We start from the raw sequence: 21073 nt of genomic DNA, 5'->3' as shown, positions 1-21073 counted from the left end.
ATTTTAACTGCTCCTCCTGAATACTCTCATTTTTCAAAATGAAAATGCTAATGACACTAAAGGGAAAAAGCTTCTGCCTGAAGACATGGTCGATGTCAAGCATAGGTTGCCTGACAATTCAGCCTTAATCTCCCTTTTCCTCACCTGTAACAAGTAGACACTTTCAAAAACTCTTAACAACTTACAATACACTGCCATTTCCCACAGACAAAGTTGCCATGCTTACCTTGAAAAATATTGAAGGAAAAATAATTGGGGTTTTGCCAGATGTTTTAAAACAAAAGAAAGATCTTATAATTATGTCTTCTTAAATGACAAAAAATTGCAAAGTTCTTCAATTCAGTAATGAACTTATTCCTTCACTATTTAAAGCTACTGCATTGGAAGGCTAAGCTGTCAACAGCCTGACTTTAAATATATATATTTTTTAAAAACCAACCTCATTTCCCATTACTGCGGTGAAGTTCAATTACATTGTGGCTCCCAAGAAAATAAAGAAATGAAGTGTAATAGTATTCAACAGAATAATGGTGCACTGTCATGTATGTACTACTAAATATGCTCACATTAATATTGGACAAAAAACTTTCGCCATTAAGGCTTTCATTCATTATAAGGCTCTGCATGGCTTGGCAGCTCAATACCTGACTGAGACACCATAATCCTACTCCCCATATTGCAACCTTCACTCTTCTAATTCTGATCTCCCCCAAGCCTATCTACAATCTATGGGTGCCTTCTCCTGTTATGGCCCAAAGCTCCTGAACTCTATCCTCAAGGAAATCAGAGAGTCTCTTTCCCCAATGTCTTTCAAATCTAGACTTAAAACCTTACATTTTATTTAACTGGTTCTGATTTACTGTATACCCGTCTCCTCCAGCTGTATTCCATATCCCCATCAACGTTCTCCCCTCATTGTGTATTTTCATTGTGTAAACAGTGTATTGTATACTTTTTGTTGTTATTCTGTAAAACACTTTGAGAAGCCACCTTTAAAGGCACTATATAAAGTTTATTATTCTCATTTATTATTTGTAAATTAAATTCCACAAGAAAACTTGGCAACTTTTATTCATCACCAGAGAAATGTACTGAACAGCTCTAACAACTCACCAAATGGTTTTGTGGGTGATGAAGTCTAATATGTAATATAGTACTGTACTTATTCTTACTTCAAAATAAAGCCCATACATAAGAATAATGGAATACATTTTGATCAAGACTCACTTTAATGAAAAAAATCTGAAAAGTGCATAGGGTAGTTTTCATAAATCAGTGTCAAGCGTGAAACCTGTTATGGCAGCATAGTCCATACAGTATCAGCTCATTACTCAAATTAGTGTCTGAATAAATGTCTGAGTTACCCTTTTTCTCTTCTGCAGAAGATTATTTCCTGGACAGTACTAAGTGCATTAACTATAATACTTCAAGAATTATCATTAATTTAGTGTACATATAGAAAATAAACTCAAACATTGCTCAAACATTTCAGGTAAATTCAAAACGACAGATGAATATGGAATTCTTCTGAATGTGTACTTTGAAATGGGATCACAGGAGAACATGATGCTGATTCACAATTTCACCTATTTGTGAAACTAACCAATGTTAAACTACAGAAAGTCTCAAACATTGTACAATTTGTAGTGTCCTACCTTTCGTGTTCTAGTTACTGTTGTAAAGGGATGCATGGAATGTTCCAGTATGTCTGCATTTAGATACAAATTAATATAAATTTTCAAGATAGTCAGGAAAGATAAATATTTGTATTATTCCACTCTTTCAGACATACTTACAGGTAAATTAAGCTTACTTAAAAGAGATGACTAGGCTATTAAAGCTCTTCTTCTGCCTGTTTAAGTAGATGAATATTTTAACCCACTATGAAAAATAGTGTTAATTATTGTATGTGATAATCACAGCTACAGTATAGCTTTAGGAAAAAAGTTTGAGACTGATGTGGAATTAACGCTTTTAATACTTCTTTTCCTTCAAGGGAAAACAATTTTAAAGAATGACAATGCTTGAAAAAAACCTTCTACTAAACAGTATATACAGTATACTATAAACTGTATTTATTAATATATAAGATATTAATACATAAGATAAATAATGCATCAGATCGAATCTGATCAAGTTAAAATGTCTTAATATGTACTTACATATTCATATAATAAACATTTTATTTTGTTACACATGCCAGGAAACCATTTCATACTGTATATAAGTAATAGCAAGTTCTGTCTTTGAATACAATTCTCTTAATCTGTGTATTGAATAGTGCATTCAAACAGCCCCAGCAGGATGGCTGCAGTGCTTGAAGAGGTCAAAATTTTATGAATATCTTTCCATAGAATTAAGAAAAAGATAAACTTGCTTGCCTTGTTTTCATTGTAAATACACAAAGATAGATGATTCTGCTGCATGTAGAGACCTCATCCTATTTTCAGGGCACAACACATAAAAGTTAGACACTGTGAATGTCATTTCAGAAAGAATGGCTGAAGTCAATAATAACCTGTTTGATTTCACATGCTAAACCTTTTTTTTTCAGGGCAGATATAGTAAAGAGAATATGATTACTAAAACTGCATTCTGTTTGTGTTTCTTAACTTTTATTTTTTAACTTGCGATAAGGAAGTAGAACATTTCTTCTCCGGTTAGTAGCCCTATGTAGTGCTCTCTTACTGTGCTGCAGCAATTTCTGGGCCAACAGATCACAATATCGGGAACAAACTTATTCTCATCTTTCTTTGATGTGTTGCCCATACACCCCTCAAAAAAAAACAACAGACAAACAAACAAACTGGATTTATGGATGTTGAGGAAACAACACAGATTCTGAGCCACACTTTATCTATCTTCTCAGTCATGCAAGGTAGTCATCGCCGCTTTGATCTTCCAATTAATTGAATAGATTTAAATATTGTAAACATGTAACTGGAGCTAATGAGGCTAGAATATTTAACTTTTTTATTTGGCAGCAGAAACACAACTTTCACTAATTTGCTTGTTAAATAGAAGTTACTGGACTGTGACTGACACGTTACATGCCAAATATTTTTCACATTTCCAAGCCACATCTTTCCGATTTAGTTGAAAACCAAGCAAGGAATGACCTATTACTTGAAAGAACTTAGTCCTACTGCAATAAAATATTGATTGTTGTGGCATCTGTATTTCTCATATTTACAAAAACAAAAAACAGGGCGTGAGCAGACATCAACTCATTCAAACACATCAATTATAACTATTCTATTCATAAAAATGTTAAATATCTTTTAAAATGTTAAAAGACTCAGTTAATGTCCTCTTAGTCCTGTAGATCACACCTTTCAGTTTTGCTGTAGCTTCAAGGGGAGTTTTTTGAAAAACTGAAAAATGGTTACGAATTTGAAATGGTAGAATACAGCACAGGCATTAAGAAACATAACTCTGGAAGTCCACTAGAGATGAGTTTTAGTAGCTAAAATTTAAATATTAAACTATACAAGCACTATATTGATATATACTGTATATATATATTAATTTGTGCAGTTTTAAAAAACCTTTGCTTACACTGTCATCTCTCATCGTCATCTTTTATTTCTCATGTATCACGTACTCACAAATACATTACATTTTCAAAACTGCTATTCTCACAATATAAAATTTAGTACCATTTAGTCTGGGATTTTGACTGTTATATCTAAGATTTCATTCATCCATTCTTCTCTTTTGTGACAGTGCAGCGTTACGGATGTTGGATTACATCTACACAAAATCACCTTTATTATATCATTTTTAAAAACAAAAAATAGCAAAGAAATGGAATTCTTCTGTTAATTATCTAGTATCTTTCCTCGTGTAAGCCTTCATCAATATATAATCTATGGTGTTCTGCTCTCTGCTAAAAGCAAAACCAGGCAGAGAAGCAGAATTAGCATAATCAATAGAAAAAGAAATAAGCCATTTTTATAAGGAAACTGTGAAAAACCATGCACAGATGTACATAGTTCCTTCATCCTATAAATGACCTGCTATTCAGTATCTAAGATCACAACATGCTGGACCTTTATAACTGCAAAACCACCTCTATTATAGGTCAGAAGACTGAAGCTAGTAGAAGCAAAATGTTTCAAATTTGAATTCCAGCTTGCTAACTGCCTTGAGATGTGGGTACAGAACGAAACCTCCCGTACATATGACAAGTACTTTGTTTGCAGTGCATCCTGATTCTGTCAGACATACTGCCATGGCGCTTCCCAGAGTCATGTTCTCTGCCAGTCACTGCCAGTTTGGCAATTACACAAGCTGCTTCCCAGGCACCCAACTAAAATTCCACAAGACTGCTGTGCAAGCTTACCCTAATTAACCATCAGCTTAATTAGACAATTTACTGTGTAATTAGCAGGCAATTAGTCAACACCTCTCAGATCTTACTGACTGCTTTGACAGCCCTGCCTTCTATACACATTTGGAGTCAAAACCAAGTATAATTATTTTATTCCTAAATCTCCATGTATAAAAAGGCACCTGGACACATCAATGAATAATAAATGTAACACAGTAATAATGGACAATACAGTTTTTTTATGTGAAATCTATTGTGTACATTTTGCTCACCTCAACGTTACAGGCATGCTTTGTTCTTTTCTTGCTTCTTTGCTAGTTGCATTTCCTATGCAACACACTCAACAAGCAACAATGAACAATACAGTATGTGTGAACTAGACATTTCCTAATCCAATTATTTAGAAAATATAGGGATTCATAATATTTTAATATTTTATATGCACTACATAGTGGTCATGTAGAACATTTTTCAAAGATAATGTAACTGCAGTCGCTTTTAATTATACATACACATGTTCATAAATAATAGATACATATATTTAAAGTAAATCCATATATATATATATGCATATAATAAATAAATACAAGTAATAGAGACAATGCTGGAAGATTCTTTATCTCTTAAAAAAACAAGTTGCCGATGTCTCATGGGACACAACAAAAAGCTGTTTAGTAATCCATTCCAGTCATCAGACCATTGAAAACAAAGCTGGCGAATAAGGAAGTCCTTCTAAATGCGTTTTTAGGCATGTAGCGATTGCAAAGAAGGCAATTTGATTTCATTTCGCATTAAGTTAAGTAAACAGTTGTGAACAATGTTGTCTATTGAATTTGTTGTCCAAAGATCTCAACAAGTTGGACTTCAGTTCTGCTGAACTGCATCTATCAGTTGTCTAATCCCAAAAAAAACCTAATTGTTTCAGATCGGTAAGTACCTTTGAGCTGTGATTAAAAAAGAAGAACTCCTGTATCTATGACACGTTAGTTTTTGCAGATCAATAAGTGGAACATGTTTTTATGTGGGTTATATTTACACTGAAATGTCTTTGTCTCCCATTTGAAATGTGATGCACGGCAATGTTTGCAATACATTTTGTTTGTTTTTGTGTGTTTGTTTGGAGCAAATGCAAGTTGGGGTCTTTGTTATTCTGCTATTACTGTATACAGGGGTCCTGTCTGTTAACTGATAGACAGAGAAACAAGTGGCAGGTGATACAGTAATTGGGTGGGTACATTAGAAAAAAAACACTTTTATTGATTATGCATAATCTACATCCTAGTTTTTTTTTAAAACAACTGTCACATGCATTGTCTTCCTCCTGCCCAAGCACAGCAATTTCTCAGCAAGCCCATACTTCCAGCTTGCTCTGTCAGAGTCATTTAACAGCTCTTTCATATCACTCTTGCACTTATGGAAATCTACAAGTATGATTTCAAGTCTCTTACAACTTCTGCCTGTTGGCAGGTGGAAACAAGGCATTAGGTTTGCTAGGTAACGAGAGACCAAAGACTGACACAAGATCTCTCTTCCTTGTCATATCGGACTCGGCCTCAGTCATGGTACTCAAACCTCAACTGAAAACCTGTTTGTCTGATCTTGCATGGCGTCTTTGACTCATCAATTACTTTTATAGTATACTATTTCACTATACAGCACATTAGTGTTGTTAATTTGAAAAAAAAAATATATGAAGGGAAAACTGAACTAAAAGTTAAGGAAACATACCTTCATACCATCCTGAAATTCAATTTAAAAATTGTAGCAAAATAAGCATACATTTTTCAAGGCCTTTCAGGATTAAAATAATAGTAGGGATTCAAAGATAAAGTATTGCAAGAAAATGATAACCATCTCTTTGTTGACTTGTTTCTTGTATTAAAAATAATGTGTTAAAGGCAGTATTGATCCTTGTACCTTACTTTTTATCTTTTAATTGTTCTCTAGCTGTTGCTTTAGTTCCTGTAAGTCAAGTATATTAGTTGTATTGAACACAAATTGAGTGGATTTAGTTTAGTTGCCACTAGGTCACTGGACCCATAGTTTTTTTAAACAATACATTAGCTTATGTTTTGATAATGTTAAATCTTTTAAAAATAGAACGTATGCTTGATACAATCACATAAATATGAAGAGAACTGCAAAAGCAGACTGAAATCTTTGTTACTGAATTATCTACCCCACCCCCTTTAAAATATATTGGCATTGCTTACAATACAACTGCGTTACTAATTAGCACAGCAAGATTTACAGAATCATGCAGAGTCTGCAGACGTTACTTACAAATTAACTGTTGCACATCTATGATACAAAACTTCTGGAAAAGTATTTAAATAATTCTACACTATTCACATTAAGGATTGTAAGACAAAATGCATAAAATTAGATGCATTCCTATTCTAATTCTGTTTGTTTAGACATTACAAAAAATATTTCTTTTACTACATCTTGATGGTTCATAAAGCCATTTGGGGATTACAAAGTCATATTATTTTTTTGTTTGTTTGTGAATTTGGTTTCCTTATCTGGCAGATGGATAAATTTAAATGAAGAATGTGTGAAGCCTGCATTAAAATTCACAAACTTAAAGTAATTTATTATTCCCTCCTCAGCTGTTCTCAGGAGCGACAGCCTGCATATTATGAAGAATATGTATTACAATGCATAACTTTTCTGGTTGATATCATGAATTGATTTCATGATTACTAAGTTCTTAATTTAAGTGAACATTGTGAAAAAAAGTTCATTGAAGAATGGCTGCAGAGTTCATTTTTGAAAATACAATAAGGTAACTATAGAGTTCATTTAAATAATAAAAGAGCAATTTGAGTTTTGTGGTTGTACTAACCAACTTAAAATCTCTGCATAAAGAATGGAAGTATGTTTTTTTACAGGAATGTTTATCCATGCATTTCCAGTTAGTACACAAACTGTGCCAACTTGAGAGGATATCATGGTGTGTTTATTGTTCTATTCTTTCACAAAAATGTGTATAAAACCTTGGTGGAAATGAATCATTTGCATGGTATACTTTCTCTAAAATACAACTTACTGGACATACTGTACCTCTGCATAGAACACTGTTCAACTTGTCTACAACATTGGTATGGATAAAGTGTTTTAGACTCATTAACAATTAAAGATGTAATTTATTTTTTTTTTACTTTTATGTTGTAAACCAAAGGTCTTTCCAAGGCACACAGCACAGTGATTAATCTCAAACTTATCAGTCACAGTGCTAATTGGGCCCCAGTGGCATGATCTATCAAAGATTCCCTGGTTTTTCTGGTTCAGTGTGCTGTACTAAAATAGATCTTTAGGCTTTCTAATTAACTAGGGAGAGTCTAAATTTATCAATCACAGATTCAACTGTCTAGTATCTTGTTTGGTGTTAACAAAAGTACAAACAGCACACTTTTTTTAAAGTGCTCTACCTAGCTGAAGACTTTCCTTATATGGCATATTTCCCCTTTAAACATTTTCCCTTTAAACAGCTCAACACAAGAAGTACACAATATATTTTTGCTGAGGTTCACTCATTACAATTACTGATAGCACAGTTTATCAGTTCACCCTTAAGAACATTTTTAGTCACCATATGTATAAACTAATTACTTATTCTGCATGCATTCTTTTTCGTCCAGACAGAGCACAGAAAGATTTTCATATCCACAGAAAATCCACTATGCATCTTGAATACTATCAATACTACGCTATGGTAATGTGTTGATAGGAGTATGGTACCAGTGAACAGGATATTAAAAAGAAGTCCCTCATGTTTAAGTATAATGATAGCAGAATGCAGTCTGTTCATTCATATTGACATTAAGAACTTATTTATCTATCTCCCTAAAGAAAGCTCCATACAGTCTTTCACACAGAGCACACAATAAAGAATAATATGATTTCTGTTTACTGAGATATCAGCTGGTATTTCACTGCAAGCTGACAGCCTTTCGCTGCAACAGTATATTAGACCCCAATCTGGCAGCTACAAATGTCAAGAGTAAAGAAGGAAAAAAGCAAGCTAGAAGCACACGTACAAAATTCCTAAAAAAGAAACAAAGTTCACATAAACATATTTGAGCCCAAATCAGTGCAATATTCAGCTGTCAATCTAAGTGCTCAGCCAGGGAGCAATGGTGTCTGCAGGATGGGATAATAAAATTTCAAGCAGATGTTCAGGCAGGGTACTAATTCTCATTGAACTCCCTTGGTAAGTACTTAATTTCTCCATCGTATGCAAGCAAAGCAAATTGCACTTCATCAAAACTGTATTCTAAAATGTTAATATTTCATATTAGAGCTTACATTTTTTTTCTTGCACAGCCTTTTGTCATTGTATATTATATTGCGTGAAATGCTGAGGTTCTCACAGTCCTTCAGAATGCAACGGGTTTTCTTATCATACAGGAAGAGATAAATATCTTTGTTTCTGTTTTTATGTAGAAATACACTACACACTGATTAATGTCTTTTTTAATATTATGAGAAAAAATAGATGACCTTTTAGATTAGAAATGGAAGCTGTCCATTAAAAAGGTTATGGATTTCATTTAGGTATGCATCATCAAACTGTTCATGCTGTCTGTGCATTAAACATAAAATTTCTCTGCAAAAGTTGTTCAACAATCAAAATCTAGCTTCAAGGTTGCTAGCTACAGGTCAAGTTAAATTATTCTCCAAGATGATTTACTGTTATGAAGACACTACGCAGAATCCTGTAACAGTCAGTATAGAAACTGCTGTTACTATTCAGAACAAAGGGTGTTCTTTAAACAAACCATTTTCATCTCTAGCTTCACTAATCAAGGGATGCCAGTGAGCACAGAACAAACAGATGTTGCTGATTAATTTTCACATCACTGGAATTAAAACTTAAATTAAAACAAAATATTTCTAATAAAGCTTAATAAACAATTCATGATTTTTTTTTTCTCAAGAACAAATGTTAAGTTTCCACTGAGGCTGATATTTTCTAGTCTATTAATAACAATTAAGTGAATTTATCCATTTTTTTCCCCTCATTGACACAGAGATATCAAATTACCAAAGGTCTTGTGCTTATCTGCATTCATAAAAAAAAATTCCATTAACGCATAAAACCTTCTTAGTCAACAGTACCTGAATAAGAATAATATAATGCAGAGGTCACTGGACTAAAAAGTTCTGTCCAATATTGAAATTATTATACTGCTACTTCTACTGTACCAGTATATTTTCCTTATTTCATGATAGTTATAGCAGTTCTTCAAACAATATTTGTGAATATTCTGATCTGTAACACAAAAGCCAGGTGGGTGGTACTGTACAAAACAGTTGTGTAAAAAATCATTTGTCAGGTAAGGCATGAGAAAAGCATTATTTTTTTCCTGTTAAAGTAACAATTTATTTGGGATTTATTGTTCACATCAAAAGGGCTTAGACATGACTCTGTAGTCCGGGTTTGTGTTGAAGACAAATAATAGTGTTCCAACCTGTCGTTGTAATAACCTTAGAAGACTGATATCAAAGCCCCAAATAATCCCTTGCAGGGACAACTAACATAGAAGGGAAGGTATATTTCAAAAACAGGGACACTAAAACAAATTTATATTTCAAAATAAATCTAAAAAATCCGGCATTATTGCACAGTTCACATACATACACACTAGATGTCACCTAGTTTCATGTAGAATCAACTCTTTCACTCTTCAATGTTCAATAGTCATTGTCGCCCATGAATTGCTACTTCATAGCTCTTGGGTTTCTGATTCTGACTTGAGTGTCTTCCAAGTGGAGTTTACATGCTCTCCCTTTGTCCATGTGGGCTTTCTCCACTGTCTGGCGATGCGGGCTGTTTAGGTAGACTGGTGTCTCTAAATTGCCCCATGTGTGTGTGACATGCAATGCACTTGTGTGTTTCCCATGGTTTAGCTCCAACTTGTGCCCTCGGCCAGCTGTGGTAGAAATTATCTCGGCCTTCTAAGGATGACACTTACTGCGAATGGATGCAGGCATGGATGCTTTTCAAAGAGAATCCTGCATCGTAAATGTGCATCCAGCAATCTCAAATATTGAGAACAAGGAAATGAAAAGAAAGGAAGGTTTTCTACCATATGCATACAGTATATGCCCACTACTTTCAATTAGTATTAATCACACCTGCCCATCTGTATGTCATCACACGGGGGTGGGGTGAAGGCATGTATAAAAATTACCATCTGTTTTATCATGGCATTAAAGGCTGTTACCACCTCATTGTTCTTTTTTACTGATAATTAAAGAGCTTCATAAGATTTACTGGCATGGGTGTTGCATAATTGTGATTAAAGGCAATATTGTCAAAACGTCCCCTTTCTCTTATTTGCATACAGAGAAAAAGGTGATGTTGTGCAAATACCTTATTGACAGGGAAGATACCATATGCTATTTTGCTACTTCTTTGAATAATTGATGTACTTGCCATTATAATTTTGTTCATCAATAATAACGTACAAGGTTAATGGTGAAATCTGGGAGAAATGTTCATGTCTGATGGGTAATATGGGTTTAAATTAACTAACTGACTGAGATAATTAAGGTTATTGTGTGATGAAAGATGGTTTATTAAATATTTCAACTCCATTTTCTTGACCTTTAAAGAGAAAAATAATCATTTTTCTATTCCCAATAATGATGCAAGGCAAAGACTTCAGCTCAACAAACAAACTGTCTCTACTTATCTAAATTATTTGTCTAAAAATTGGGTTTAAATGACCAAGTGTGACCACCTCAATGAGGATTGTGTCAAATATCTTGTCTCCTGTTTTCACAAGATCCTCTCTGAGAATAATAACTTCTTGAGTGGAGAATTTTGTCTTCCTTTGCATGTCTGCTATATATTTTTTTTTTAATTCTACTAGCTTTACTGTCAGCTCCATTGTCAGAATTTTATTTTTGTACTGCCTGATTAATTGGTTCCTTGACAGTTGCCATTTAATTTTTCATGTGCCAATATACAGTAACATACAGTAACCGTCACGTTATTTATCCTTATTGTGATTTTATGAATGAGGCAAAAATGTAAATGTTTTAATAGGGTGAAAATCACATACTATTTTTCCAAATAAAGGTATTAAAGGAATCGATCTCACAATTTTCTTATTCAACCAAATATGTCTTAATGAATAAACATCTTTGAGTTTTTTATTCTGCACAAAGACAGAGTAGTCAAGCAATTGCCAACTAGGCAGGTATATTCACATAAACATTGGATCCCCAACCACATATTTGAACACCTTTTCGAAATCTTCCACACTAATTAAATTGCAATTTCATCAACACTGAGAGTGCTTCAATACTGGGTCATGACTTCTAACCTTGGTTTAAATTTGGGCCATTACCCTGAATGACAACTGGGTGACCAATTAACTCCAAACTTAATATAATTCTAGCGGCAATACAATTAAAGCATAGCTAAAATGGGCAAACCACGATGGTCACCTAATTGCTCTTCTGTTCTCTTATTAATACATACAAGATATGTCATATCTTTGGTGGAATGTTTTAATTACAATATTATACACTACAGTTGTTCTCTGTATAATACATCTGCTTGACCATGGTTGAAATCTGAATGCTGAAACTACTCGTGAATAAAAACTATGTAATTTATCATCTTCGATTCATCCTAGAAATTTTCCATTTGTCACCACCAATAATAATTAAACCTAACTGCAATAATGCTTCAGTAATTTATAGCAGAGACTTTTCTGCTTTGCTATAGTATCACATAACATTGGAAAGGTTTCAAAATTGCAGTTTTGTATTTATATTTACACTTTTTATAATGAAACCTCTATACAACCTTCCATTAAAAGAAAAACAATAAAATCATTCCAAGTTTGCTGTCAGTCTAATTCTACCTTGTCGAGGGAGAACGTCTTGGTGAGAGCAAATGCCCAGCCTTCTTCGAAAGCTCTCCGGATCATGGCTGTACTGGTTGTCGGTGGAGCACTTGCCAAACCAAAGGGATTCAGAAACTTCAGCCCAGCCATCTCAACACTGATGTCAACCAGGTCAATAGGGGTGTAGAACAGAGGAAGCTGGGGTTTACAGTCCACAGAACGGCCATGCAGTGACTGCAGATAGAGGGAGATTTAAATATGAACAATTTAGATTATGCAAACGTTGTTTTAATGAGTATAAGAACAAAAACATTGCTTCATATTTGTTTACCATGGTAACATAATGAAAATTGTTAAGGAACACATTGTAATACCCCCATAAGGAAAGAAGTACAGTACATATATGTATAATAAATAAATTAAATTCATTGCTGTCTTTTTTTTAGTTATTTATAATTACTGATAATGTAATGTAAAAGTATTGTAACAGTGCAATAAAAGCAGATCTCCATTGAAATTAAGCACAATAAAAGTATTATACCATGCAGGCCTTATTCATCAGTGTGATACCAAATTGTAAAATCTTACCCTTCCTTTTTTTAACTGCAGTGTAAGGAAAACACTTAAAGGTGATAAAGCTTTTACTAAACTTATGTTAACTAGTTATGACTTCAAGGTTACATTTTTAAAATAGAAAAAATGTTTTTAGAACAGCCTTAAAGACGAAGTTTTGTACTTCTTCATTTTATTATATAAAAGATTAAAGATGAAGAGGATGTGTTCAATTGAAGGTTCAAGTGATCTTTGTGCAACTGTGGAATTAATCTGTAAATCATCCTGCAAATTGCTTGATTCATTTCCTCTTCCATAGTCCATTACTGTAAAAGCAAAGCAATCTGCTGTACTTCCTTTCTCTGTAGAAGTGGTAATTTAATCTACAAATAAACACTTAACTTTGCTTTCCACTGACCAGAACTACCTTCTGACAATTAACCTACAAATGAACCCATCCTGTCTCCTAAGCAGTGTGCTTTACAATATTCTTTCAGGCAATAGAGGGAATTGAAAAAAGGTCAAGAGGTTTGTCTGCAAAACTTGACAAGACAACCACATCTCAAGATTTCAACTGTGGGACTCCAGTAGACGCCAATTTGCTAAGGGGGGTGGGGGTGGTGGCTTCAATCCATACAAGTGCAGTAGCCTCTGTAATTTTGAACAGCAGTGTCGCATACATTTTTGTACTCACATAAAATTACAAAGACAACGAGGTGCAACAGAAAAATTCAGAACAAACAGATATATCATACATCAGTAACAAAATCTACAAGACCTCTGATGTAATAGAAAGAACAAAAGGTGAATCTGATCTCATTATGTCCAAAACACATGGTCTCTTATGTCTTTTGATTATATCTGGAGAAAAGATTACAGTTTAGATTAAAGATAAATAAAATACAAATACAATTTAAATGAAAATGTGTTTCACCTCCACAAAAAACTGAACAAAAATGGTTTAAAGTATAAAATATTGTTGACATACAATGTAATGCTATCATATTGTATCAAAGTTGTTTACTTTTCTCCTAAAACACACATTGAAATTGTCAACACTGCATCAGATGATTTAATCCTTCCTTGTTCAACATTCCCTTGGTAGGAATGGCAGTTTCAACAAGCATGCATCTCTCACCTCAGGGTATTTGCTGGTAGCAATCTAATTACATTAAATTAATTCCTATTCTCAAAGCCTTACAGTTCTAATGAAAAAACAATTTTCACAAATTAGCATCTATTGAATGTACTGTAAGCGGTAAAATGTTTGATAGCATAATATCTTACGTATGTCTGAAAAACAGATTCCATTTTAATTCTGTTTAAAAAAATGGATAATACTGGCTTGAATGCATCTTGCAAATTTTTAACTGCTAAACAACTGATAACAGTAATGATTTTAATATTCTTAATAAGAATGGAGAAATAAAAAGCTGAAAACAGGCTATATATACATTAGGGGGAAAAAGTACCTACTGTTTATTATTGCTCAATTTGAAAGCGACAGCACAAGACATTGAATTGTTTCAATACACAATGGAGAGCTAATGCACTACTTGTGGGATGTGACCAAAGAGCTCATTGATTTAAGTAGGTTCAGAAATGCTCTGACAAAATGGCTTTTTATAGTATTTGGTCACTTTAAATTGTTATTCCATTTTATTTACTATTATCTTTCCACTGTTACATAAAGTATGAAAATGTGGTTCCTACTTTCTTTAAGAATTTAAATGTACAAAAGATACCATGGTTTGTCAGTATGTACAGTACACTGAAAATTAGAATCTGACAGATACAGTAAGGTGCAGCAATATCAGATAATTGTATTTTGCCATTAATAAAAACATGAATTTAAAATATACTTGTCCTAGAATTTGGCCTCGATCATGCTGATAAAATTCAACTGAAACATAAATCATTCATTGGAGAAAGTTGTTCTCTTTGACATTAGACTTAGAATGAAGAAGTAACCGTAGTAACTTTTTTAAGGATAAATTAGCCACTTATTAATTACAGAAATAGATTTTCATAAATTGTCAAGTTGTGCAAACATTTTCTGTATTTCCAGAGTGATGGTCGCCTGTATCACAGATCTTCATTTTTACACCTTCATAAGTAAATAAAATGAGTTAAAGTAAAATTATATAACAGTCAATGGATACGTCACCTGTACGTATTTGTGAATGTACCAGGAAGCTTGCTTGCCATCATTGACTGATTCTACAGTAGTGTTAGCCAGGCCTGCAATGTCCCCACCTGCAAACACCCATGGTTCACTGGTCTGCATAGTCTCTGGATCCAGCTCTGGGAGACCCCATCTGTTAAATTTTATGGGAGTCATGGCCTCTTTCACTGTTATAAAGGACAAAAATCGGAAAAAAAGATTTGATAGACCAGAAATCATACATAGAAATATGAAGAATGAGAGATGACAAATGACAGGGACTTTTTTCCTTAGCTAGGTTTAATGTTATATCCCAGTGCTTCTATACACTCGAGTTTTAAAAGGAGATACTCTGTCAAACTCATCTACATTACGTAATGTATTTTCTTTGCATGCATACCAATACAATTCATCTTCTGAGCACAATGCTTTTCAGCATGGACGATGGCCTACATCTATCAATGAGGATATTGTTAAGCACAGAACGTCAGTTTGTCCAAGATTTATTGTAGACTATTAGCATTACTGAGAGCACTTTTTTTAGATTTGTACAAGGAGGTCTTCAAAAGACTTTAAATACTTATGTTGTAAAATGAAATACAGAAATTTGAAGGAAACTACTGTTACGTTTTATCCAGGTAGACATTTCATTCAGAATGCACAATGCAGAACCTGTCAGGTTTTTTTTTATTTATGATTTAGAATGTCTTCCCCCAAAATCAAAACTCAACACCAAAGACATTCTTAGATATAGTAAAATAGAAACTAAACAAATTAGGCTAGGCACTAAGCAAAATTATAATGCAGTTTAAGGTTTATAGAAATAAAGAACAAAGAGTGAAAATAATACTTGCAGATAATCGAATGAGAAATTGCTGTCCTGGACAAAGCTTTCCTGCACTGATACATGTATATCCTATTCATAAATTTGGTCGATCTTAAACCATAAATTACACTTTTCAATCTTGACAACTTGCAAAGTTTCTCTATCGATTTGGAAAATAAATGCAGTAAAAATATTTATAGTAGGTAGCTGCATCAGCATGCGTAGGCTGCAGAAAAACAAGTAAAGGCATATTCCATGCTGAAAAGAGAAGAAAAGAAACACAACGTTTAAGCTGTGGATCCTTCTTCGGGTGTGAAGATTTGGGTGTAACACAGTTACTCACACCCTCCCACCCGAAGAAGGCTCCACAGCCAAAACCATGTGTTTCTTTTCTTTTCAGCAAAAATATGTATGTCTTGATAATATATATAATTTTAAAGAGTCTGTATGTACCTGTCAGAATTACTATCATACTGTATATTTAAATCACTATTTTTAATTTTATTTGCGTATTTTCTAAAACTTTTTTCTAAAAATTTTGAAGGACATCTGTAAATTGTTTAAAAATGATCATTTCAGAGGTAAAGCCCATTCATTCATTCTGAAAGAAAGCTAGAAATTTGACAAGAAAAGTTATTTTATATCACTACATGTCTTTAAATGGTTACATTAATTAATACTAGCAAGATATCATCTCAATCTATTTGGAGATCAGATGGATGGACCATTTATTAGGATGGAAATTTGCCCTATAGCTCAAGTTACCATAGGAAAAAATACGCAGCAAGAAACAGTTAAGTTGTTTGTTGTTGTGAAGAATATAGCAGTAGAGAGGTGTCAAGGTTCAGTCCACTATATAATTTCTGAGTGCACAATGGTGGTCAATATAAAGAACCTCATAGATTATTTTGGATGCGATTCTGGTCTCTAAATACTCTCTCATATTGTATATGTACAAGTGTATTCCTCATATAGTAGCATAGTACCATGTAGTTTTTAATTCAGACATGAACTGAACACTTGGACAAAAAAACTACAACACAGGACACACGTCAAAGAATCCGTGAAGTCATATCCACAGATATATACAGTATACTGTACAGTTCAGGTGGGTAGCTGCGTCAGCATGCGTAGGCTGCAAAGGAACAAGTAATAGGTTTATTCCATGCTGAAAAAAAGAAGAAAGAGAACACAACGTTTCGGCCGTGGAGCCTTCTTCAGGTGTGAGAGAGACAGGGCAGTAGGCAAAGGTAAAGTAGCTGGAGAACAAAGGTTGGGAGGGAGGAGGAGTGAGAGGCGGGAGCAGGGGACAGAAAGAGAGGCCAATCAAGAGGTGTGAAGTCAAGAGGTGTGAATTCTGACTTCACACCTCTTGATTGGCCTCTCTTTCTGTCCCCTGCTCCCGCCTCTCACTCCTCCTCCCTCCCAACCTTTGTTCTCCAGCTACTTTACCTTTGCCTACTGCCCTGTCTCTCTCACACCTGAAGAAGGCTCCACATACTGTACAGTTGATCAACTATAGTATAGCATTAGTGTCATTCATACAGACTGCCTTCATCTAGATACCATTACTTACACCCCTTTCTTGAAAGTGATCATTAAAATTATATTAAATAAATGTTTTCAGTGGTGCATACTGTACCTCAATGGTGAATTGTAATATTAACAATTTTAGTACATTGATCTAAATATAGTGCAGGCTTGTATTAGATACAATGCAACTTACAGTATGCAACTGACAAAGTCACTTCAAGTCACTTGTTTTGTTTTTACTTGTTTATTTGCTTTTAAGTGATATGATTTAAAGCTCCTATTTATAATATATTTTAATAATCAAAGTCTACAATAAAATTGTTTTCTAATTACTATTTATACACAGTTACTAACACTCTGTATACTATATGTAATTAAAAAAACAATAATTCTATTAGTGTTATACAGAATTGTGACATACAGTATCTCATTTCAAGTTGCGGTAACAACATGGTGACAACATTTGTTTTTCACTAGTACAATATGCATACAGGATGGTTAAGCATGTGCCAGGATTGATATGATTTCCACTTAAATAAGTCAAAACTTTATCTTCTGTTCCACATATATTTCCACTAACAAGCTCCTTGTGTAACAATATTATATTAATGGGTTTATACTGAATGAACGCTTCAACTGTAGTAATGGATTCGACATACATGGAATGTATTTAGTTTAAATCTACATAAAAACAAAACAAAGCCCACTTAACAGGAAATACTGCATTATCCAGAACAGTAGTGCATCTTTGTATTATACCTCAGTTTAATTTAAAATATTCCAAGAATGCTCAGCTGACTGCTTTAGGTTTTGGAATGTCCATAACACCCTGATGACAAATATATGTTTTTCCAGCCTCTGGCCCCACTGCTGCTTTCCCTACTGAAGTCTTGTGATGATGATCGCCTGTATCATTCTTTTCAACAAAAACCTATTCATGTAGGGGAGTTTGTTTCTTTTCTGCTGTGAAGAGGCTACAGAGTGTGACAAGGCTCTAGCACTCCAGAGAGATTATTCTTAAATAAAATAGCTTCCAAAGAACCTACTGACACTCTCCAGAGAGAACTATACTGGCAGATGCTGATTGCCAGGGTCCATTAAACAGAAGAAGCCATGCTGTCTTATATGGTACAATAAGGAATGCATCACTTTTCTACAGTTTTAGAAGATAAAACAGTACAAGCCTAAAAACAATACATAATACTGAGAGATTTACTAAAATAACATGATCTAAACTGCACTGTTTTATTCATATGTATGCGGGTGCATGCGTATAATGTACATACATTATAAATGTCACTAGTTCATCCAATGAGTTGCTGCATTTAAAGCATTTACTTCCCACACCATCTTTCTGTACTATCTTAGCAAGTCATAATATAGCCCAAAATGTCTTTTACATATTTTATGGAATAAAGGCAAAATGAGAAGTTATAACACAGTTCTTTTTCCTGTACTGTTGTGACTGAATAAAAAATAAGTTAATGAATACTCATACATATAATTCATTGTCTTTTATATATATCGTGGATATGAATATAAACATACTTTAATAAGCTCTTTGCCCACTTTTCACCACTAGATGGTGGAACTATATAGAATCGTCTAATTCACACGTTGTCCTTATTGGGTTCTTGCTAACCAAGGTTAGCTACTACTCTTTAACTATAACTAACTATGACTGCATAAGCAGAAATAAACAGTAGCTGTGAAGGAGACCTTAAGGCTATCTCAAAGAAAGAGGGTTACTAATGAATAGCAGGTATAATTACACATTACATAGGATTCATTGCTTTTCACTACTAGATGGATGTTATAGCTGAGAAACAGGAACTGAGCCTTTTACAGTTTATCATTTATATTACTTGTAATGATTCTTAGCAATCTATTTATAGCAATCTCTTTATATATATATAAAGAAATGACATTTTATCATGTACATAAGATATTAAAAATAATTGGCTTATGGATATTTTGGACAAAACATAATGTACCATAAAGTGTTTGTTCTAAGATACATAAATACATTCATGTCGGTAATCAAAATTAGCTTTGTTATGCTGATGAACTCTACTATAGGCAGAATAGTTGTCTGAGTCTCATTCTGACTCATTCTAACTTCATATGTGCAAAAAGGTAGAATGAGGAGTTCAAGACAATTCCTCCTCTCGTGGTGTTAAAATCAGACAAAAGTTATTTAGACTCATAAATCACTGCTACGGCTGCTCTTTGCTCCCTCTACAAATGTATCTGGAAACAGGATATGCTTTGGTATTAATTCAAATACTGTATGTTTCAGAAAGTGATCATCTAATTATATTTAAGTTTCTTCAGTGTCCTTTACATTTCTTCACAGGTACTGCAGTTAACTCATGCACTTCTAGGCTTGCTCAATTGCTATTGATGATTTAAGGCCTCTGTTCTCAGTGTGTGAATTGATAAAGTTTAAATGAATTCTTGCTCAACTGCACAGAAAAAAATACACTACAGGTTACTGTTCTCTAAAAATAATTCGGTATAAATAAAAACAACTGATGTATTTAGTTAACTTGCAGATAATATTTTGTACACTGCTTCTGTACTGTGCTTCTGAAAAGGATGATGTTCAAGGCATGTATTGAAGGACTCACTACTGTAGTGTATCACAATGTCATCCATTTACATTATAAAGATGTTACATTAAAACAGATGTTAACACATTAAATTTTACATAACTGTCCTGGAATTGGTGTAGGTAGTTATTGTATGTAGTACAAAGTACAAAACTATAACTAGATTATTCCTATATATTTTATACTACTTCAATATATAAATACTATGTTTGATTTCATACTAAAATTTTCTACATCCATGGGAATAATGTATCATATTCATTGGCATCAGCTAGAGATGATTACAGTTTATTGATTACGTTTTTGAAACACAGGAATAAAGAAACAAAATTCACATCTGATTTTCATTGCTAATGCCTGACTTTAACTGAAGCAATGCAGGAATGTGTTGAAAGGATGAAAAGATTTCAACTAACTAAATAACTGAATACCCAAACAAAGAATTGGCATCGTACAGCCTTACAGCAATGAGGTCTGGACTTGACTTTTTCAATATGTGTGACAAGCATTCTACCAACATGTCTACTGCCCATTTGACATAAATATCTTTCCATGCTTGTGTCATTTACCCAAATGTAGAAAGTTTCATACAAAAAGAGTGAACTTGAGGTTACAGAATTACAGTATATGCAACAATTTTAGTACCTGCTGCTCTGAGAGCAACATCTCATAAACTGGATGCATTTGTGACAACAGCAGAAAAATCGAATAAAAAGGCAACCTAGCTGAATAAATGTGTATAGCTGAGAAACTTAATTAATCACTATTTTTAAAAGGGATTCACTGCAGTTTCTTTAAGGTAGGCATTCAGAAGAGGATACAGAACTGTCATGGCAGCCCTTACTTAGCAAGTAATCGCCGTTGCATTGCAGATATGATTTACATTTTGGATTTTTTTGTTCATTTTTATAAGAAAGTAACAACGTGCAATGTTTTTTTATGATGCTGAAAATCCCCTTAGTAGAAAAAAAAATCCCTAGACAGCTGCTTTTTGGCCAGGATCTAATCATTTTGTCACTGTAGTGGGCCAGCCCCTTAGACTGATTGCTTGGAAGATTTTCTAGCTATCTCAGCTTTTCTTGCCATGTATACTGCTATGCCTTTTCCACGGATATGACAAGATACTAAAGTGGATAAGTAATGCGCATCTCTAGGAATAAAGCATATGGGCTCCTCAAAACACGT

General features: G+C 33.7%; 1 protein-coding gene across 1 annotated transcript in view; it reads right to left on the bottom strand.

Annotated features, from left to right (window-relative positions):
- LOC102688311 (dihydropyrimidine dehydrogenase [NADP(+)]) overlaps positions 1-21073 on the bottom strand; it is a 201412-nt gene that overhangs the window by 87173 nt on the left and 93166 nt on the right. Inside the window, exons 12-13 of the mRNA XM_006634975.3 lie at positions 14921-15105; positions 12220-12435 (exon numbers count right to left, since the gene is read on the bottom strand). Of these exons, the coding sequence (XP_006635038.2) occupies positions 12220-12435; positions 14921-15105 (401 nt within the window). The remainder of the gene's footprint in view (positions 1-12219; positions 12436-14920; positions 15106-21073) is intronic.

This window comes from Lepisosteus oculatus, chromosome 9 (assembly GCF_040954835.1).
Source record: "Lepisosteus oculatus isolate fLepOcu1 chromosome 9, fLepOcu1.hap2, whole genome shotgun sequence".
Lineage (NCBI taxonomy): Eukaryota > Metazoa > Chordata > Actinopteri > Semionotiformes > Lepisosteidae > Lepisosteus > Lepisosteus oculatus.
This window is presented reverse-complemented; position numbering and strand designations above follow the sequence as displayed.